The sequence below is a fragment of the Pogona vitticeps genome, chromosome 2 (assembly GCF_051106095.1).
Source record: "Pogona vitticeps strain Pit_001003342236 chromosome 2, PviZW2.1, whole genome shotgun sequence".
Taxonomy (NCBI): domain Eukaryota; kingdom Metazoa; phylum Chordata; class Lepidosauria; order Squamata; family Agamidae; genus Pogona; species Pogona vitticeps.
The window spans coordinates 272,563,852-272,580,382 of record NC_135784.1 but is presented as its reverse complement, the minus strand read 5'-3'; the positions used below and the strand labels follow the sequence as shown (position 1 = coordinate 272,580,382).

Genomic DNA, 16,531 nt, shown 5'->3' with positions numbered 1-16,531 from the left:
TAACGCAGGCAACAGTGTTGTCAACCTGGACTTTGAGTACCTGCAGGATAGTCACACTTGTGTATCAAGAAGACAGGCTGGATTGATGCAAATATTGTCATAAACAACTACAGATGAAAAATATAAGCCTGTGAAGAAAATGCAGAACATTTTCTTTTTCATGTTAGCAACTGAGGAAGCTTTAAGTTAGTTTACATTATCATGAGATTTTTCTTTGTGTGTTACCTCTTTCCCTTAATTTCTATATGCATGTTAAAATTTGTGGTACATTGGTAAAAGCCTCACAGCACAAAGGTATCTAGCCCAATGTCCCTAATTAAAGGCAGGGCCGTCTGCATAACACCGTCACCACAGATTAGTTTCATTTATACACAGCAATTAGCTGCAGATGGCAAATTCCAAACCCAGGATCTCTTACTGTAAAGGTACACTCACTGTCCATAGAGCTAAAATGTTCCAATGGAATGCCTCTTCTATTTTTAAAAAATATATCATTAGATTTTTAAATATTTTGAAGTATTACTAAAAACCTACCTTAAACTTTTACCTTCAGATCTTCAAAATTGATTTGATTGAGATTTCTGAGACATTTCATGTTAGCCCTAATAAATGCAATAGTCCCAAATAAAATCTACATTGGCTAAAACCCTTTTGTCCTCCTCTGTTCATGCCACCATCCATCACATGAGTGGTCCTATTTTTTTCCAGAGTTTGCAAAAGAAGGCAATTGATTTCAATGGGGTGCCATCTCCCAGCTAACCCAATGGCAAGCAAAAAAACTGGAAAACCACAGACATAGCATTATTCTCCACCACTGCAACAGGATTCTGGCCTGTGGTTATGGACATTCAGCAAACCTTTTGGAAAGCAGTTGGCCAGATCACAATAGTAGCAACCCTGATCTCAACCTACATGCAAATATTTAAAGAGCCACATAAGTTCCAACTCCATTTTAAAAAGCAATAAACAAGGGAAGCATATGAAATACATATAAAATTAAAAACAGAAGTGTTAAGGAAATTATACTATGGTTGTTGTAGGTTTTTCGGGCTGTTTGGCCTTGTTCTGGAGGTTTTTCTTCCTATCGTTTCACCAATCTCTGTGGCCAGATCTTCAGAGGACAGGAATTGGAATTTACTTCTGGAGGGCCAATGCCAGGAATATAATAGATTTTTTTCAGTGGAGGTAGGTTTCAGACAGCCAGTATTAATCCCACGTGATTCATTAACAGCCAGATCCACTTATTATGCATGTACTGATTTATACCACATGACACTAGCATATTCTGCTTTGGAGCAGCTCAAGGACAAAGTTGTTGTCCTTATTGTTTGTGGGTGTGCAACCCAATCTGATCCAGCCAGTTTTTTAAAAAAGTTATTCTGGCGGCTACTTTCTGTGTGGTGTTTAGTCCTCTTTTTTCTTTTTCTTTTCTTTTTGGTAGGGCAGGGTTCAATCCAGAAGGATGCCCAAATAACTTGAGGTAGGACAATATTCCAAAATCTTGCCTTCCCCAGTTACTCAAAGCATCTGCTCTGCTCCTCTGTTCTTCTTGCTAACTAACAAGGTATTAGAAACTGCTGTCTCTTATAGACTGAATTATTGAGGAATCTGCTAATCTCTTGTTAATAATAAATAAAATGCTAATACCAAGAAAAGTAAATTTCTAATATAACTTCACGGTGGACATACTTCTATGTGTACAATGCATCGTACTTAACAAGGACATAATTTGTGAACAGTGACCAATTAATAAAATATTTGCTTGATAGCAGAACATAAAATTACTGAGTCACTAGGAACAATCATTCCTGTTACACAGCAACCTAATGGATGTTAAAGGGAAGGTTTTGAAAAGGCTAGATGAGAGCATATGCAGGAAACACAAGATATTATGAAAAGGAGTCATTCTTTTAGTATGAAGGAACACAGATAACCAGGACATCATTTTCTAGAATGACTTCTACAACATGATTCATAAAAGAGACAGCTAAAGAAATAACGTCTAAAAGTTGTTGCCTACAAAGAATTGTGACGAACTAAATTGGAAAAGAACTTCTAGGTTATCTCAACTTTCTACTTACTAATAGGGGATTTTCTTCTGCAGAATAGGTATTTTTAACTTCATGCACAACTGTAGTTGTGGAGGGTCCCCCCTCCTCCAGATGGTCCTTCAAAAACTTTAATATATATTGATTATTCAATTTCATTAATTTTTTTAAAGATAAAAAAACATATTTAAAGCATAACCACAGGTAATGTACCTGGTACAGAGATTTCACTCCAATGACCTGAATAACTAATGATCAAGACACCAGATGGGACATGGATTAGAGAGCAAGGTTGTTTTTTTAATGAGAATAAGTTAAAGTAATGGCTATCAAATAGAGTAGGATGATTAGATGGAAAAATGCATGTTTCAAAACCTTATCTATTATTGTATGTTCATTTTATTGGAAAAACACAATTTAGGGATATAAATCCTTGAGAACACAGGGATTTTGCTCCTCAGCTGCAAAGACTGTACAAGATTTTCTGCCACTCATGATTCTATCCTTGCACCTGAACTTGCTTTGTTCTGTGTTTTATTTTGGGGTTTTGTGCAAAATGTGTGCAAAAAGTGATTTTGAAGTATCAGGACAGGAGCTATAAAACACACAAAATTATCTTATAGTGAACATGTCCGTAATTCTATATAGGCTAGCACCTTCTTCTTTAATTAGTTCTCTACAATTCTAGGTCGAGATATTTTCTCAGTAGTTTTTAACCGGAGGAGAGCATTGACTGAATTTGTCAACACTTGCATAAAAAACATGTACTCAACCATTAATCAATGGAACAAGCAAAACATGTCCAAATAACTGGGATTAAGAACATTCATGAATGTTAATTTTCCTTAAAATTTTGAAATGAATTAGTACAATGTGCATTCACTTTATGACTTGGTCATTTCATCCTAAAACATTCTTGTGCTTTCTATTAGGAATCAGGTTGTATTTTGTGGTGTAGAATCCACCATTCCCACCCCAATATACATGTCTATTATTTTACTATATAAGTACATAACTTATAAGTACATCTATACATTATATAAGTACATTGTGGGACGTGGTGCTGCTGCGGGTTAAATTGCAGAAGCCTCTGTGCTGCAAGGTGAGAAGACCTGCAGTCGTAAGATTGAATCCACATGACGGAGCGGTTCAAAAGCATGCAAAATGCAAGAAATGCGAGTAAATAGGTACAGTGGGGTCATGACTTGAGAACTTAATCCGTATTGGAAGGCGGTTCTCAAGTCAAAAAGTTCTCAAGTCAAATCTGCATTTCCCATAGGAATGCATTGAAAACCATTTAATCCGTATCTGCTCTTTTCCGTCCATAGAAACTAATGGGAAGCTGCTGTTCTGCCTTCGACCACTAGAGGGGGATATTTTGTTTCTTTTTTTTCTTAAGTCAAGAAAGGTTAAGGGAAGGCAGGGAAAATACAGTCCAGGCAGTACAGTACCAGGCAGTCCGAAGACTGTCTCCCAATCCACTCTCTAAACACTGGGAGGAGTGAGGAAGCAGACAGGCACCCTTTTCACTGGCCAACAGTTAACTGAAAGTTCACTTTTTGCACTTTCCCTGCCTCCCACGTGGGTTTTTTTCAGTTCTTAACTCAAATCTAAGTACTTAAGTCAAGTCAATATTTTCCTATGAGAGCGGTTCTTAAGTCAAAATGTTCTTAACTCAAGCCGTTCTTAAGTCAAGACCCCACTGTACCACCACAGTGGGAAGGTAACGGTATTCTGTGTCTATTCGCGCTGGCCACATGACCACGGAAGATTGTCTTCAGACAAACGCTAGCTCTATGGGTTGGAAACGTAGATGAGCACTGCCCTCCTAGAGTTGGACACGACTGGACAAATTGTCAAGGGGAACCTTTACCTTTACATCACAAGAGAAACATTCTGACTTTGGTTAATTACTTATAGGATAGTATCTGATCTTGCCAGTGTATAAGATGTACTTAAGAGATTCATGAGATACATATGTGTGCAGGGTAAGTAACACACGACAATCTACATCTTGTGAATAGATGCATTAACCCAAATCTACAAGCTGCAATGGGGGAACAGTGTAAGGCAAACCTCATTTACTTTTTTATGTGACAAATGTGATTTTGATTCTTTTTATAAAATATATAATATGGTATACTCTTCACAATCACACACTAGACAAAAAAACAAAACAAAACAAAACCAAGACATATACTTTCTTCAATAAAAATAGTGATGGTGAATGCTAAACTACACACCATGATAAATACACTCCTCTGGATGCTATGCATATGCTTGTGTAAATCAAATGATATAAGTGGCAGCAGCAAATTGTCACTAATGAACAAGTTACTTCTATTCCTTGTTGCATACTAATCATGTCAGTTGGCACGATGGGGAATACAAATTTTGACTTCCTTAACTAGTGGTGATTTGCTGCTGCGACTTTGACTTATACCAGGATACATATAGGATTCTGGCCATAGTGTAAACTTGGGCTTTACTTTATTCTCTACTTCAAAGTTAGTTTACACAGGCTAGATCCATATAGGGACCACCACAGAAATGGCAGAGGCATTATCTTTCTCCTGCTGATTCTGGTCTGTTTAAATGAATGTCATTTGTATCTATAAGATGTGGTAAAAATTATGTGATTTCCCCTGATTTAGTTGCCTTGTTTCAAAGGGAATTAGACAAATTCAGTATTGATCGGGTGTCCCCACAATGATTAAACGGAACCTTCATTTGCTGGAGTCTTGCTATCACTATAAATTCACCAGTTGCTGGGAGCTCTAGCAAAGTTTTGTTGTTGTTGTTGTTGTTGTTGAATGATCTCCTTGAGATCTGCTTTGCTTAACTAAAAACTGAAGAATAAACAGTTTTGTCAGGCACCTCATGCAGTTGCAAGCAATCACTAATGATTGCTCTGAGCAAGCAAATGTTTGCTTTCTCTGTAACACCTAGACATAACATCATAGTGTAAAGTTGCATTAATGGCTAACAAGTTTAGAGTTGTAGGCTACAAACCTATGCTCACTTGATTTGGAGTAAGTCTCACTGAATTTCTGCATAAGCAAGTAATAGTTTACACTGTAGATTTCCCATCAAAATGAGAATGGCAAAAAAAATTGTGTGCTCTTACACCATTAGGACATAAATTATTGCTAAACTTACAAAATACAAAGTTATGATGCCCTTAGCTGTAAAAACTCTGTTATGATTTTTATACCACCTATTATATGATAATCATCTAAAAAGAAAGTTTTTTTAAAAATGGTAAATGTAAAAGACGTCCAGAAAAATTAAGTTAACCCACCACCTGTTTTGGGATCTCTGCTCACATCTTGAATGTTGATTAATTAGAGTTTCAGTGAGTCAGTTATTAGACCATATAGGTTCGTTTGACCTACTTTAAACATATATATATATATATATATATATATATATATATATATATATATATATATATATATATATATATATATATATATATATATATATATATATATATATATATATATATATATATATATATATAAAATACAATAGCACAAGCTATCATTTAAACTGATTTGTCCTTCAGTATTTATTTATTTATTTATTTTAAAAATGCATACACTTCTGTCATTTGTTCTAGAACTGACCCAGACTAAACTATTAATACATACTAAAATGAATGTGTTATCTGAGTGTTTTTCTCAGGGAGACAGAAAAGAAGTTTAAGTGCAGCACAAAGTAATTTCTAGAAAGGCCATTAGAAGAAATTTTTCTGTCAGCCATTTGTGTAGAAATGGATAATGGCATGTGCAGAAAGTGGCTTATAAAGAATACAAGCTTTAAAGTCCTTTTGACATTTTCAGGCAGTAATTTTTAATAGACCAGAACAATGACAAATTATTTCCGATATTAAATAGCATATTTAGACTATGGCATAAGGGAAGTGATGGCGCTGTGAGTTAAACTGTAGAAGCCTCTGTGCTGCAAGGTCAGAAGACCAGCAGTCATAAGATCAATTCCATGCGACGGAGTGAGCTCCCATCACCTGTCCCAGCTCCTGCCAACCTAGCAGTTCGAAAGTATGTAAAAATGTGAGTAGATAAATAGGTACCACCTCGGTGGGAAGGTAAAGGCGTTCTGTGTCTAGTCGTGCTGGCCACATGACCATGGAAGATTGTCTTCGGACAAACGCTAGCTCTACAGGTTGGAAAAGGAGATGAGCACCGCCCCCTAGAGTCGGACACGACTGGACAAATTGTCAAGGGGAACCTTTACCTTTATCTTAGACTATGGCATGTATTTTGACTGTAGCAGAAGAGTTAATGGACATTCACTCTCAAAGTTGCAGAAAATATATTTGGTTTGGTTGAGCTTGGTTGATGGCATAGAAAATGTCATAACTCACTCAAATGATTAAATGGTCTAGTAAATATTATTTGCAATAACTGAGTTTATCCAGTACCAGTAGATACTATGTTGCGAAGAATTCAAATTATTCCTTTGAATAAATAAGCACATTTGATTCATATAATTTTTGAACATTGAAATATGCTGCAAATATGTTATTGTAAAAACAAAAAAACAAAAGACAGTGTTCTATCAACTTCTGATGTCATACTAGCTGTGAGAATCTAGACTCATGGGCAAACATGGAACTAGTCACATGTCCAGCAAGATAAGTAAAAATGCTGTGCAATTGCCTGTACCTACCCAGTTTTTATAAATAGGATTCTGGCCAAGGGTATGCAAGCTTAAGTGCTGAGATTTAAATCACAGCTGAAAATTGCTGCTAGTTAAGGACTCACCTGTCTATTCCATATGGTGTGCCAAGTCACATGACTGGCATCCAACAGGCAATACAAATGGCAACTCTTTAGACCTGCTATGATTTATTCCATTACCACCATGTGTAAATGATAGAATTTTTGCTAATATATTTTCCTAACATATCAGTTAGTTTTTAATCAGATAGAATTCTTGCTAATATATTTTGCTAGTTAGTTTTTTAATCAGAACAGCCATGTGAAATATTTAGACTGGTAACAAAAAGTTGCTCTTGATCAGCTCAACAACCAATTATGTTTTGTTTATCCACACTGACCCTGACTGTGATCTTGAAATATATACAGTACACTCAGAGTCTTAAGTACTGGTTTTCCATATCTAGGCAACTCCAATCCTTTAACAGAAGAGTGAATAAGCTGCATACCAAATATACTGTTATTTCGTCACCACAATCTATTACTTTAAAAATTACTTAAAAGCTACTTTCTTTTCAATGTGAGGTTACACATGCTGGCTGGATAGCTCAATGAGTTAGGCAAGTTGTTGCAGAACCAGAGGTTGAGATTTCAATTTCTCACTACACATCCCAGGGTGCCTCCAGAAGACTTCTGGAGTAAACCACTTTTGATAACTCTCTACCTAGAAAACCCTCGAAAGGGTTGCCATAAGTCAGAATTGACTTGATGACATACAATTGTCAGTAAGTTAGATATCTGGCTGTGGAGCCAGAGGTTGGGAGTTTGATTCCCCAGTGTTCCTCCTAGAGAAGAGTCATGGGAAAGTTGTGCAGTCTGAGGGTGGCCCCAGAATAAGGGAATGATAAGCCACTCCTGAGTACCCTTTGCCTAGAAAGTGTCACCAGAAGTTGGAGCTAACTTGATGGTGCAAAATTATTATTATTGTATGGCTATAAATTTTGTGTCATATTTTTGTTACTTTTGTCACCATGCATTTTGCTTACAAGTCTATTCAAAACAGCAACAACACTGTATGGGTATCACACATTCACTGCATTACTGGGTAGAAATAAGAGGGCTTTCTGAGTGCCACAGAATAACAGCAGAAGTAATGAACTTTATCAGTTAGATTAACAGATTTGACTTTATTTTGAAATAAAAGCAAAGCTAAATGAAAGGGGAATAGTGCAAACAGAGATGTAATATTGGGAGAGTCCACATTTGAGAAATGTGCATATTACACCAAATAAGACATAAACAAGATTTCCAGTAAAAGTAATTAACCCTAAAATGATGTCCCATTATTTAATAAGGTAGATAACTTGAAAATTTATAAATTGTTGTTAGCTGAGTTAGCTGAGTTCACACATCATTGTTCAGATAATTGGAAGAATTTCATTAAGAAGTTTTCATTAAAAAAAGAAGTGCTGATTGAGGGGAGAACAGAGAAAGTGTGGTTTATTGATACACAGGGTTGCAAATTATCTGTCTTTGAAGAACAATAATGGACAATCTGAGACTCATTAACCCTCAATCACCTGCTTATGCAGAGATCTCAACCTAAAAGCAGGCAGGGCTGTGGACACTTACTTATTTCCTAAATAACTAACTTCTTGATAATAACACTGTAGGTGTATCGTGTCATCAAACATTCTCAAAATTATTTGTAGTACCAGATATTACTCTTTATTAACTGTAGACACCCATACACATCAGTGGGTGAACAAATAAGTGTTTCTATGGCAAAGGGTTGTATTTTATTTACAGGTACTTTAAAGGGCATGCATTGGACTCAGAGGAATTTACTTTTGAGCAAATAAAAAGCTAACACTGCTGAAAGGGTTATCCGCCTGCCAATAGGAATCTATGCTCAAAACTTCAGAACCTCTTAATCTCAGTTCTTTTTGAGGAACGTCTAAGACTGGTGACATTTCTTGTCAAGCATCATTATTAACCCCTTCGCTGTAAGCATGATTCTGAAAAAAATTGTAAGCATGGCTAAAATTAAATAAAAATACCAGGTAATGGATGCTGAAGGAAAATTCTTTCTTTGGAAAGCAAAGCTGAAATATGTCTTGACATTTACTAGCCACCCCTCCAAGGAGTTTATTTGCACACTGGAGACAAACAGTGTTTTATATACATCACAGAAACACAATATCTTTCAACCATTTGTGGAAAATAATAGTATAGAAAGAGAGGTTGAAAAGTGAACCTTTTATGTGTGGATGTCCCCCCCCCCATTCTTATCTGTACATCCTTCTGAGACCCGCACTTCCACCCCCGCCCAAGTGAATAAGGGACCTCGACTGCCAGCCTTCGTCGTGTGACGTCTGAGTTAGTTTTCTCACCCAAACAAACACCTCAACTGGGATTTTCGACATCCCCCCCCCCCCGGGAACAATTAGGTGCATTGAGCTGTATAGGTGTCAGGGGAGGGGCTGGCTCTGTGATTTAATGCTGCTGCTGATGCATCCCAGCGGCAGGGGACAGAAATGTAGGCGAGTGGCCGCAGCACGGAGCTCTCCCTGTGGCGAGTGGCTGCGGCTGCGCTCCCTTCTCGGGCGGGCCGGCGTTTTCGCGGGAGCCTTCGCCCTGCTTGCTGCGCTAACCGGCGGCGCGCGCTTCCCCCACTCCCCGCCCGCTTCGCCCGAGACGGCGGAGGTCCCTTTTTCCTTCCCGCTCTCGCCCCCTCCCCCGCCCCCCCCCATCATCGCTATCTCTGCCTGGGCGCGCGCCCAGCCTCCCTGGAGCGCGAGGAGGATCAAAGCGAAAGGGAGACGGCGAGCTCGGCGGGAGCGGGAGAAAATCGGCGGCAAAAGGAACGCCTTCCTTCGCGTCTCCCTGGGGACCACTTAGCGAGACAGCATCTCGTCTCGCTCCATTCCCCGTCAAAGCCGGCTGCTCAGGCACGGCCCCCGTTTGCTGTCAAGAGCGCGAATATTACTTCTTTTAGGGGAGAAAGCGAGGATGTAGCCTTGGGCGCCGGGGGGGGGGCGGCGGCGGAGGAGAGGGGAGCTCCGCTGTTTTATTTTGGAAGGGAGGCTGTCCGAACACGCGCAAACGAGCGTGCCCAAACACACACACACACCCCTCACACCACACAGCTGAGGATAGGAACTTGAGAGGTTTGCCGCCCCATAGAGTCGTCCTTAGAGTTTAAAGGAATCGGAGGCGAGGTACTTCGCTCGTGGCCTCTTCTCAGCCCTGGGTGTTGCCGAAAGAAAACTCGCAAGAGCAAATCGCGGTTATGAGGAGAAGCTCTTGGCGGGGAGGGGAGAAGAGAGGATAAAAATCTTCCCTCAGCCACCGCATACCCGTCTGGGAAGCTGAGCCGTGAGAAGGCAGTTCGTCGCCTCCAGACCGTCGGGCGGGGAAGAAAAGGGAAGGAGGGCAGTCTCGCTCCCACCTCGGGTCTCCACGGTGGCCGCCCCTTCAGGGCTGGCCGAAACTTAACCACGGAGACAGTCCAGAGAGAGGCGTTTGGGCTTTACTCTCCACTTACTGCGCCTTGCCCCTGCACAGACACACACGCGCAGACCCGACCAAGATTCTTATTTTTCTAAAAAAGTAATTCCCTGCTTTCAGGAAAACGACTCTCCTAACTTTTGCAAACACTTGGTGCAGACTGTTTCCTTTCCGAGGCACAGAAGGGGCGCATTTGTGAGCAATCGCCTCATCTATGCCTGTCCTTGCGCTCCAGCTGGGCTAAGAAATCAATATATTTAAATGATCTAATCTGTGCATGGCTGGTGTGTTAGTCCAGCTCTCCACCCATCCATCTGCTTAACCATTAAAGACACAAAATTAACACATGCATCTGCCTAATCTTTCTATGCCTCATTCCTCCCCCGGTTCAATCCGATAAATTCCGAGGGCTATGAAGTTTACATCTATATCTCCATCTTCTCTTCCTCCATCACTGCACCTTTCAGACTGACGGTGTCCTATTTAGAGATGGGAGGAAGGTTAGCTGAAGCATTCATCACCGAAGCCCACGACGACGGCATTTACAAACTGATCTGTTTTCCACAGGTTTTTCAGCACCCAGTCGCCGTTCATCAGGTAAAAATAAAAATAACCACATAAATAATATAGAAAATAGGGAGGGTGGAGGAAATGATAGCAACCTCCTCCTCCCTCTCTCCCTTACGATGGGTGCCTTATTATTCAGTCTTGCCATTTCGCTTATCTGGATTACAGTGAAACCCTCCCAGCATTTACGAAGCTCCCACGGCTAAACAGAACATGTCTGCAAATGGATGACATATAATCTGATTAAAGCAAATAAATACATATAAGAAAGACTCCACCTTCAAGCAGGTCTGGATTATTCACAGCATCCAGCTACCACGTCCCTCTACCTGCATCACCCTACCCCCCGCCCCCAAAATTTCAGTCCGCATTAATTTACTTTTCTACCGACTTTGCGATGACTTTAAAGAAAAGATCTGGAAATCTACCTCGCTGTTTCTTTTCCTTGACCCCGTAGGGCGCCCCCCACCTTCCCCGGTACCCAGGTCCCTTTGATCCCCAGCACTGCCACCAGTAGCCCTGCAGCTCTCCTCACCTTTGGCGAGCGATGGGGATCCGAGACTCAAAGACAGCAGAAACCAGGCGGCCACCCAGCTGGTCATGATCCGTTTGATCCCCTGAAGGATGATCCCAAGAAGGTGGAGAGAGGAGACCGCAAGGAGTTTAGCGCGGGAGGAGGAGGGTGGAAAAGAAGCGATCTAGCGGAGCACTCAGTGAAAATCGACTTTTAAAATGGGGGGCGGGGGAAATCCTTTCCCTACAACATCAGAAAAGGGGGTCGGGAAATGTCCTCTCTCCCTCCCCTCTCTTTCTCCCCCTTCCTTTTCTTGACGACTTCTCCGTCTCGCCTAATGATAAGGATATCCTAGGAGACCCGAGCGCAGCTGACAGTGGAAGTGCTGCCACGAGTCACTCATAGCTCGCCCGAGAAGCGCCTGCTCCGGTGGCTGCGCTGCCAGGAAGGGTGTGTGTGTGTGTGTGTTGTGTGCGGGTAAGAGAGAGGTGGTGGGAGAGAAACAGAGGGAGAGGGGGGGGGAGTCTCTTTCTTCCCCTCCGTCTCTCGAGGGTCGGTGGCAGTCTTTGGCTGGCTGGCTGCTGCTGCTGCTCCTGCCGCCGCCGCTGCTGCTGCTGCAGGGACAAGAACAATGAGGAGGACCGAGAGCTGTGCCGGGCGGCGGGCGCACTGTATACAAACACAGGCGGCGTGCGCCTGTCTGAGGCGAGAACTCCCCTCGCCGCCTCTCCGGCTCTGATGTCCTCTCCTTCCCCAGCTCGCTCTCGCCGCTGCCTCCTTTCAGTCCAGCATCTGCTTCTCTGGGAGGGCGAAGCCGAAGGGACCACGGCCACACCCTGCCCGCTGATTGGTCCGCCCCTTCTCTCTGGATAGGGAGCGGCGGCGGCGGCAGCGGCGGCGGCGGGCGCGAGGGAGACGGAGAGAAAGCCCGCGGATGGCTTGGGAGTCGAAGGCGGCGAGGCAGAGCCCGTGCCTGGACCGCGAGAAAGAGCAGAGGCGCTGCGGACGCGATGGCCTGAGGGGAGAAGAGCAGCCTCCGGCCACTGCTCTTCTGGACTCCGAATGAGGAGGAGATACTTCCGCCCCCCCCCAGCACATTCCTTCCTTCGCCTAGACACTGCTCAGTTTAGGACCGGGACGGGCGAGGAAGGAGGAAGCATTTTGTACTGGCGAATGGTTACCTCATGATGATTTTTGCCTTATGCACAACACAAGGCTGAATTTTGAAGGCAGTCTTTAAGGCCAGGCTTAAAAAGCCCAACTATTACTTTTAGCGGTAGTTAGTAGGGGGTCATATTAAAGAGGAGAGTTGAGAGGCGGAAGGCCAGCCAGGGAGCTTAAGGTTTGAACCAGGATGGAAACTGAAATATGTGCTATCACCACCCTCCTTTTCTTAATTCCTTGTGAACGCTGGGATTTCACTGCGTTTCTCTAAAACTTAATTTCAGCTCTGCTTACAGGGACAGCATGGCGTCTGATGAAGCCCTTGAAAGGGACAGGTGTCTTCTGGGGAAGGAAACACACCTACCTGGAAAGATAGCCGTATAGTGGAAGAAGAGGCTCTCTCTCTCTCTCTCTCTCTCTCTCTCTCTCTCTCTCTCTTTTTAAACAGATATTCAGTATTTAAATTTAGTGACTGTATGACAGGCATAAGGGGATATGTTTAACACTTCCAGAAAATGTGGTATGATGCTCAGTGGTCCAGGGTCCAAGCAGGGAAAAGGGAGTTCTCTTTCTCCAAAGGAATAAGATGGTTGGAAGAGAAGCTTAGATATAAGTGGAGACTAATGCATATGACCCAAGGTCCTGGCTCAAACCATCTGCAATTTTAGTAATTGGAAGGGAACTTTTTTTCCTGTAAGTGCAAAAGCCACATAATTGTGGTTGATAATGAAGACTGAAATAATATAGCCTTTTGTCATATTTAATAACATATGAAGTTCCTAGATTTTATAGCAACGGAAATCATTAGTATTTAATATCTGTGTGTGTTGAGTGGGGACGTAGCTGTTGCTATACCTTCAGATTTCATTTACTACCTCACCCCCAACAGCTCAAAATATAGCTTAAAATACAACTAGAAGCACTCACTCCATTTCTAAACTACAGTTCAAGATGGGTTCACCCCACCTTAGGAATCTAGCTTTAAAGCCATACCAGTTTTGAGGGTTTTCCCCCTAATATCCATGATCAACTCCAAGATTTAGAAATGTATGCTAGTTCTTAGTTTCACAATCATCTTATTTGCCCCAAAGAAAGATAGGATTCAAGGCGGTTTGAAATGAACATACAATTTATTAGATAAACAGTAGTTTGGCCAACATTTTTGCTTTTGAAAAGCTATTACTCTGCCCCAAAACCACAATCCTTCCACTTATTTTGGATTACAGTGGAATCCTCAGTCTCTGAAAATCATTTATCAAATGCACCCTCCTTGAGTAGGATCTGCATTTCAGCCCTCTTGCATCTGAGAAAACATTTAATTTTGTAATAATAATCTTAGAACTACAGAGCTGGAAGGGACTTTATGGATTATGGAGTCCATTCCCTGTCAAGGAGGCACAGTGAGAAACCAAACTCCCAACCATACTTAAGCCACTGAGCTATCCAGCAGATCTTAAATATATAATGACCCAGCCCACTATACAAATATCACATTGAATAAGCTCTACACTTAGTATAAATGCAGATTCCATGTGCTGCAAGGGACCTAATCATGAGCCTCTACCTAAGGCTTTGTGGTTGCAGAAACATTTATAGGGCCCTGAAAATAATCACTTGTGACCATATGGTACTTCAAATATTTGTAATATCTTCTGATTCATGAGCACAAAAAAGACAATCATCATCTACTGATATCATTGAGATAATTCCTCAGTAAATTTTATGAGGATTTGAGAAGTGTAAATAATTACCTAATCTTTGCTTTGTGGACCACTGTGAGAACTTCATCTGTGTTCCATAATATAGGTATATTTCAAGAATATGATGAATTTTGACCAGTGAATGAACGGTACAGATAGAGCATCTTAGATATGGTCATGATTAGAGATGGGCACTGTAGCGAACAGCCCTGCCCTCACCTGTCCATCACAGCAGAACAATGGAGAAGGAGCCAATGAGAGGAGGGGAGGTGGAGCCAAGGGGGGAGGGGGCTGGATATAAAGGCTGGTGGAGAGATTCTGTGAGTCTGAGAGAGATTCTGTGAGTGAGAGACAGTGTGAAACTCAAAAGTGAACTAAGAGTGACTTAGAGATCTGTAAGAACGCTGAATGGAACAGAAAGCAAATACAGTTTTAAAGATAAAGTAGAATTGATTCAAATACAAGTGATTAGCAGCTGTGATTTACCTATTGATTATTAATCAGATGTTAACTTCCCTGATCTAATAAATGACTTAAGTTATAAAAGTACACATGTCTCTATGATTAAGTGGTATTAAAGCAGTAATACCTGGTGGCAGTGAAGAAAGAAGAAGGGCGAGAACCTCGTGAAGGCCAGGGGGAATAGGGGCTTCAGAGGGGATCACCACAGGCATGAACCTCTCTTCCCCCACCTCTCTGGCCAGTGATCCACTTACCGGTTGGAGAAAGCTCCTCTTTTTCTCTTTGGCTCTTGAAGGTTTGCCTATTCTGCCTCCTTGTCTGAGTGGGCAATCAGCCAAGGAGATGGGGCAGGAAAGCCCAGGCTCCTGCCAGAGACTGGTCTGAACAGCTGAAGAGGAGGAGGAGAGGAGTGCTCACTGGCTGGTGAGTAGGGGATACAACCGGGATGGTGAGGGAAGGGAACTCACAGTACAAACCTCCAAATCAAGATTTGTGCCCATCTCTAATTATGATTAGGGCGACATGCTTGCATATACAGAATTTACAAGAGGGAAATACTACTAGTTTTGCTATGTTTTTTTCCTCATAACCAGAGAGAAAACATTCCTAGTAAAATCTACGTTATTATTTTATCTAGACATATATACAGTAACAAATTACAGTAAATTAAGTTATCAATTAAGTTGGACATTTGCTAACATTAGTGGGTGGTTTTATTAATATATTTGCACACAAAAATGATTAAGTCAGAATGTTTACATGTCTCTTTCTCCAATAATATGTTAGGATTAACGTTAGGGAAGGAGGGTTCAAAGAAGACAAGCTGTTGCCAGGTAACAGAAAACAGCAATTGAAGAAGTGTAGAATAAGAAAAGAACTGAATAAGAACAGGTTTGGCTATCAAGAAAGAGAAAGTAAAGTCCAGCATCCTCCAACCATTCTGGAACACTGGTAACCCAGCTCATGCACTTCCAATGGGATGAATAGGATTAAATAACTCCATTCTATTCCTAAAAATGATGAAGGATCTGGCACCACAAACCTGATGTATTAAGTTTAATAACAGATGGTTGTATACTAAAAACAAACAAAACAAATGGAACAAAAAACAACCCCAAACCCTGAAATGTTACAAACTGAATGTTAAGACATCTTCATTTGATGTAAAATAAATATGTGCTTCAGGCTGTGGATTGGAATATCAGAGATACAGGTTCAAATTCCCACAGATCCATGAAACTCATTGGGTAGCCTTGGGCCAGTCCGTTTTTTCAGCCTAACATACATTCACAGGATAGTTGTCGTAAGGATGAAGTGGGGAGGCAGAAAGCCATGTACTCACCCTTGAGCTCAAGGAATTAAAAGTGATTATAATATAAATAATAAAATTATGTATTATTGCAAAAATAAATGATAGACACCTATCAATCCAAATGATAGGTAAGTAGCAGAAGTATAGGTAAAGGTTCCCTTTGACATTTAGTCCAGTCGTGTCCGACTCTAGGGGGCGGTGCTCATCCCCATTTCCAAGCCATAAAGCCAGCGTTTGTCCATAGTTTCCATGGTCACGTGGCCAGCGTGACTAGACATGGAATGTCATTACCTTCACACTGAGGTAGTACCTATTTATCTACTTGCATTTGCATCCTTTCAAACTGCTAGGTTGGCAGAAGCTGGGACAAGCGGCGGAAGCTCACTCAGTTGTGTGGATTCGATCTTACGACTGCTGGTCTTCCGACCTTACAGCACAGAGGCTTCTGCAGTTTAACCCACAGCACCACCATGTCCCCTAACAGAAGTATAGACACACATTTATACACACATTGATTTTGGAATTGATATGTGAAGACTAATGAGGAAAGTCTGTATGATCATTTATTTATT

General features: G+C 41.4%; 1 protein-coding gene across 3 annotated transcripts in view; it reads right to left on the bottom strand.

The window, feature by feature from the left end:
• EDIL3 (EGF like and discoidin domains 3) overlaps positions 1 to 11,972 on the bottom strand; it is a 314,619-nt gene extending 302,647 nt beyond the window's left edge. The window contains exon 1 of one of the 3 annotated variants that reach the window (XM_072992583.2): positions 11,343 to 11,972. In XM_072992583.2, the coding sequence (XP_072848684.1) occupies positions 11,343 to 11,409 (67 nt within the window). In that variant the 5' untranslated portion in view covers positions 11,410 to 11,972. The remainder of the gene's footprint in view (positions 1 to 11,342) is intronic. The other 2 variants (XM_072992584.2, XM_078386383.1) reach the window with 2 other exon arrangements.
• Positions 11,973 to 16,531: the final 4,559 nt, after the last annotated feature.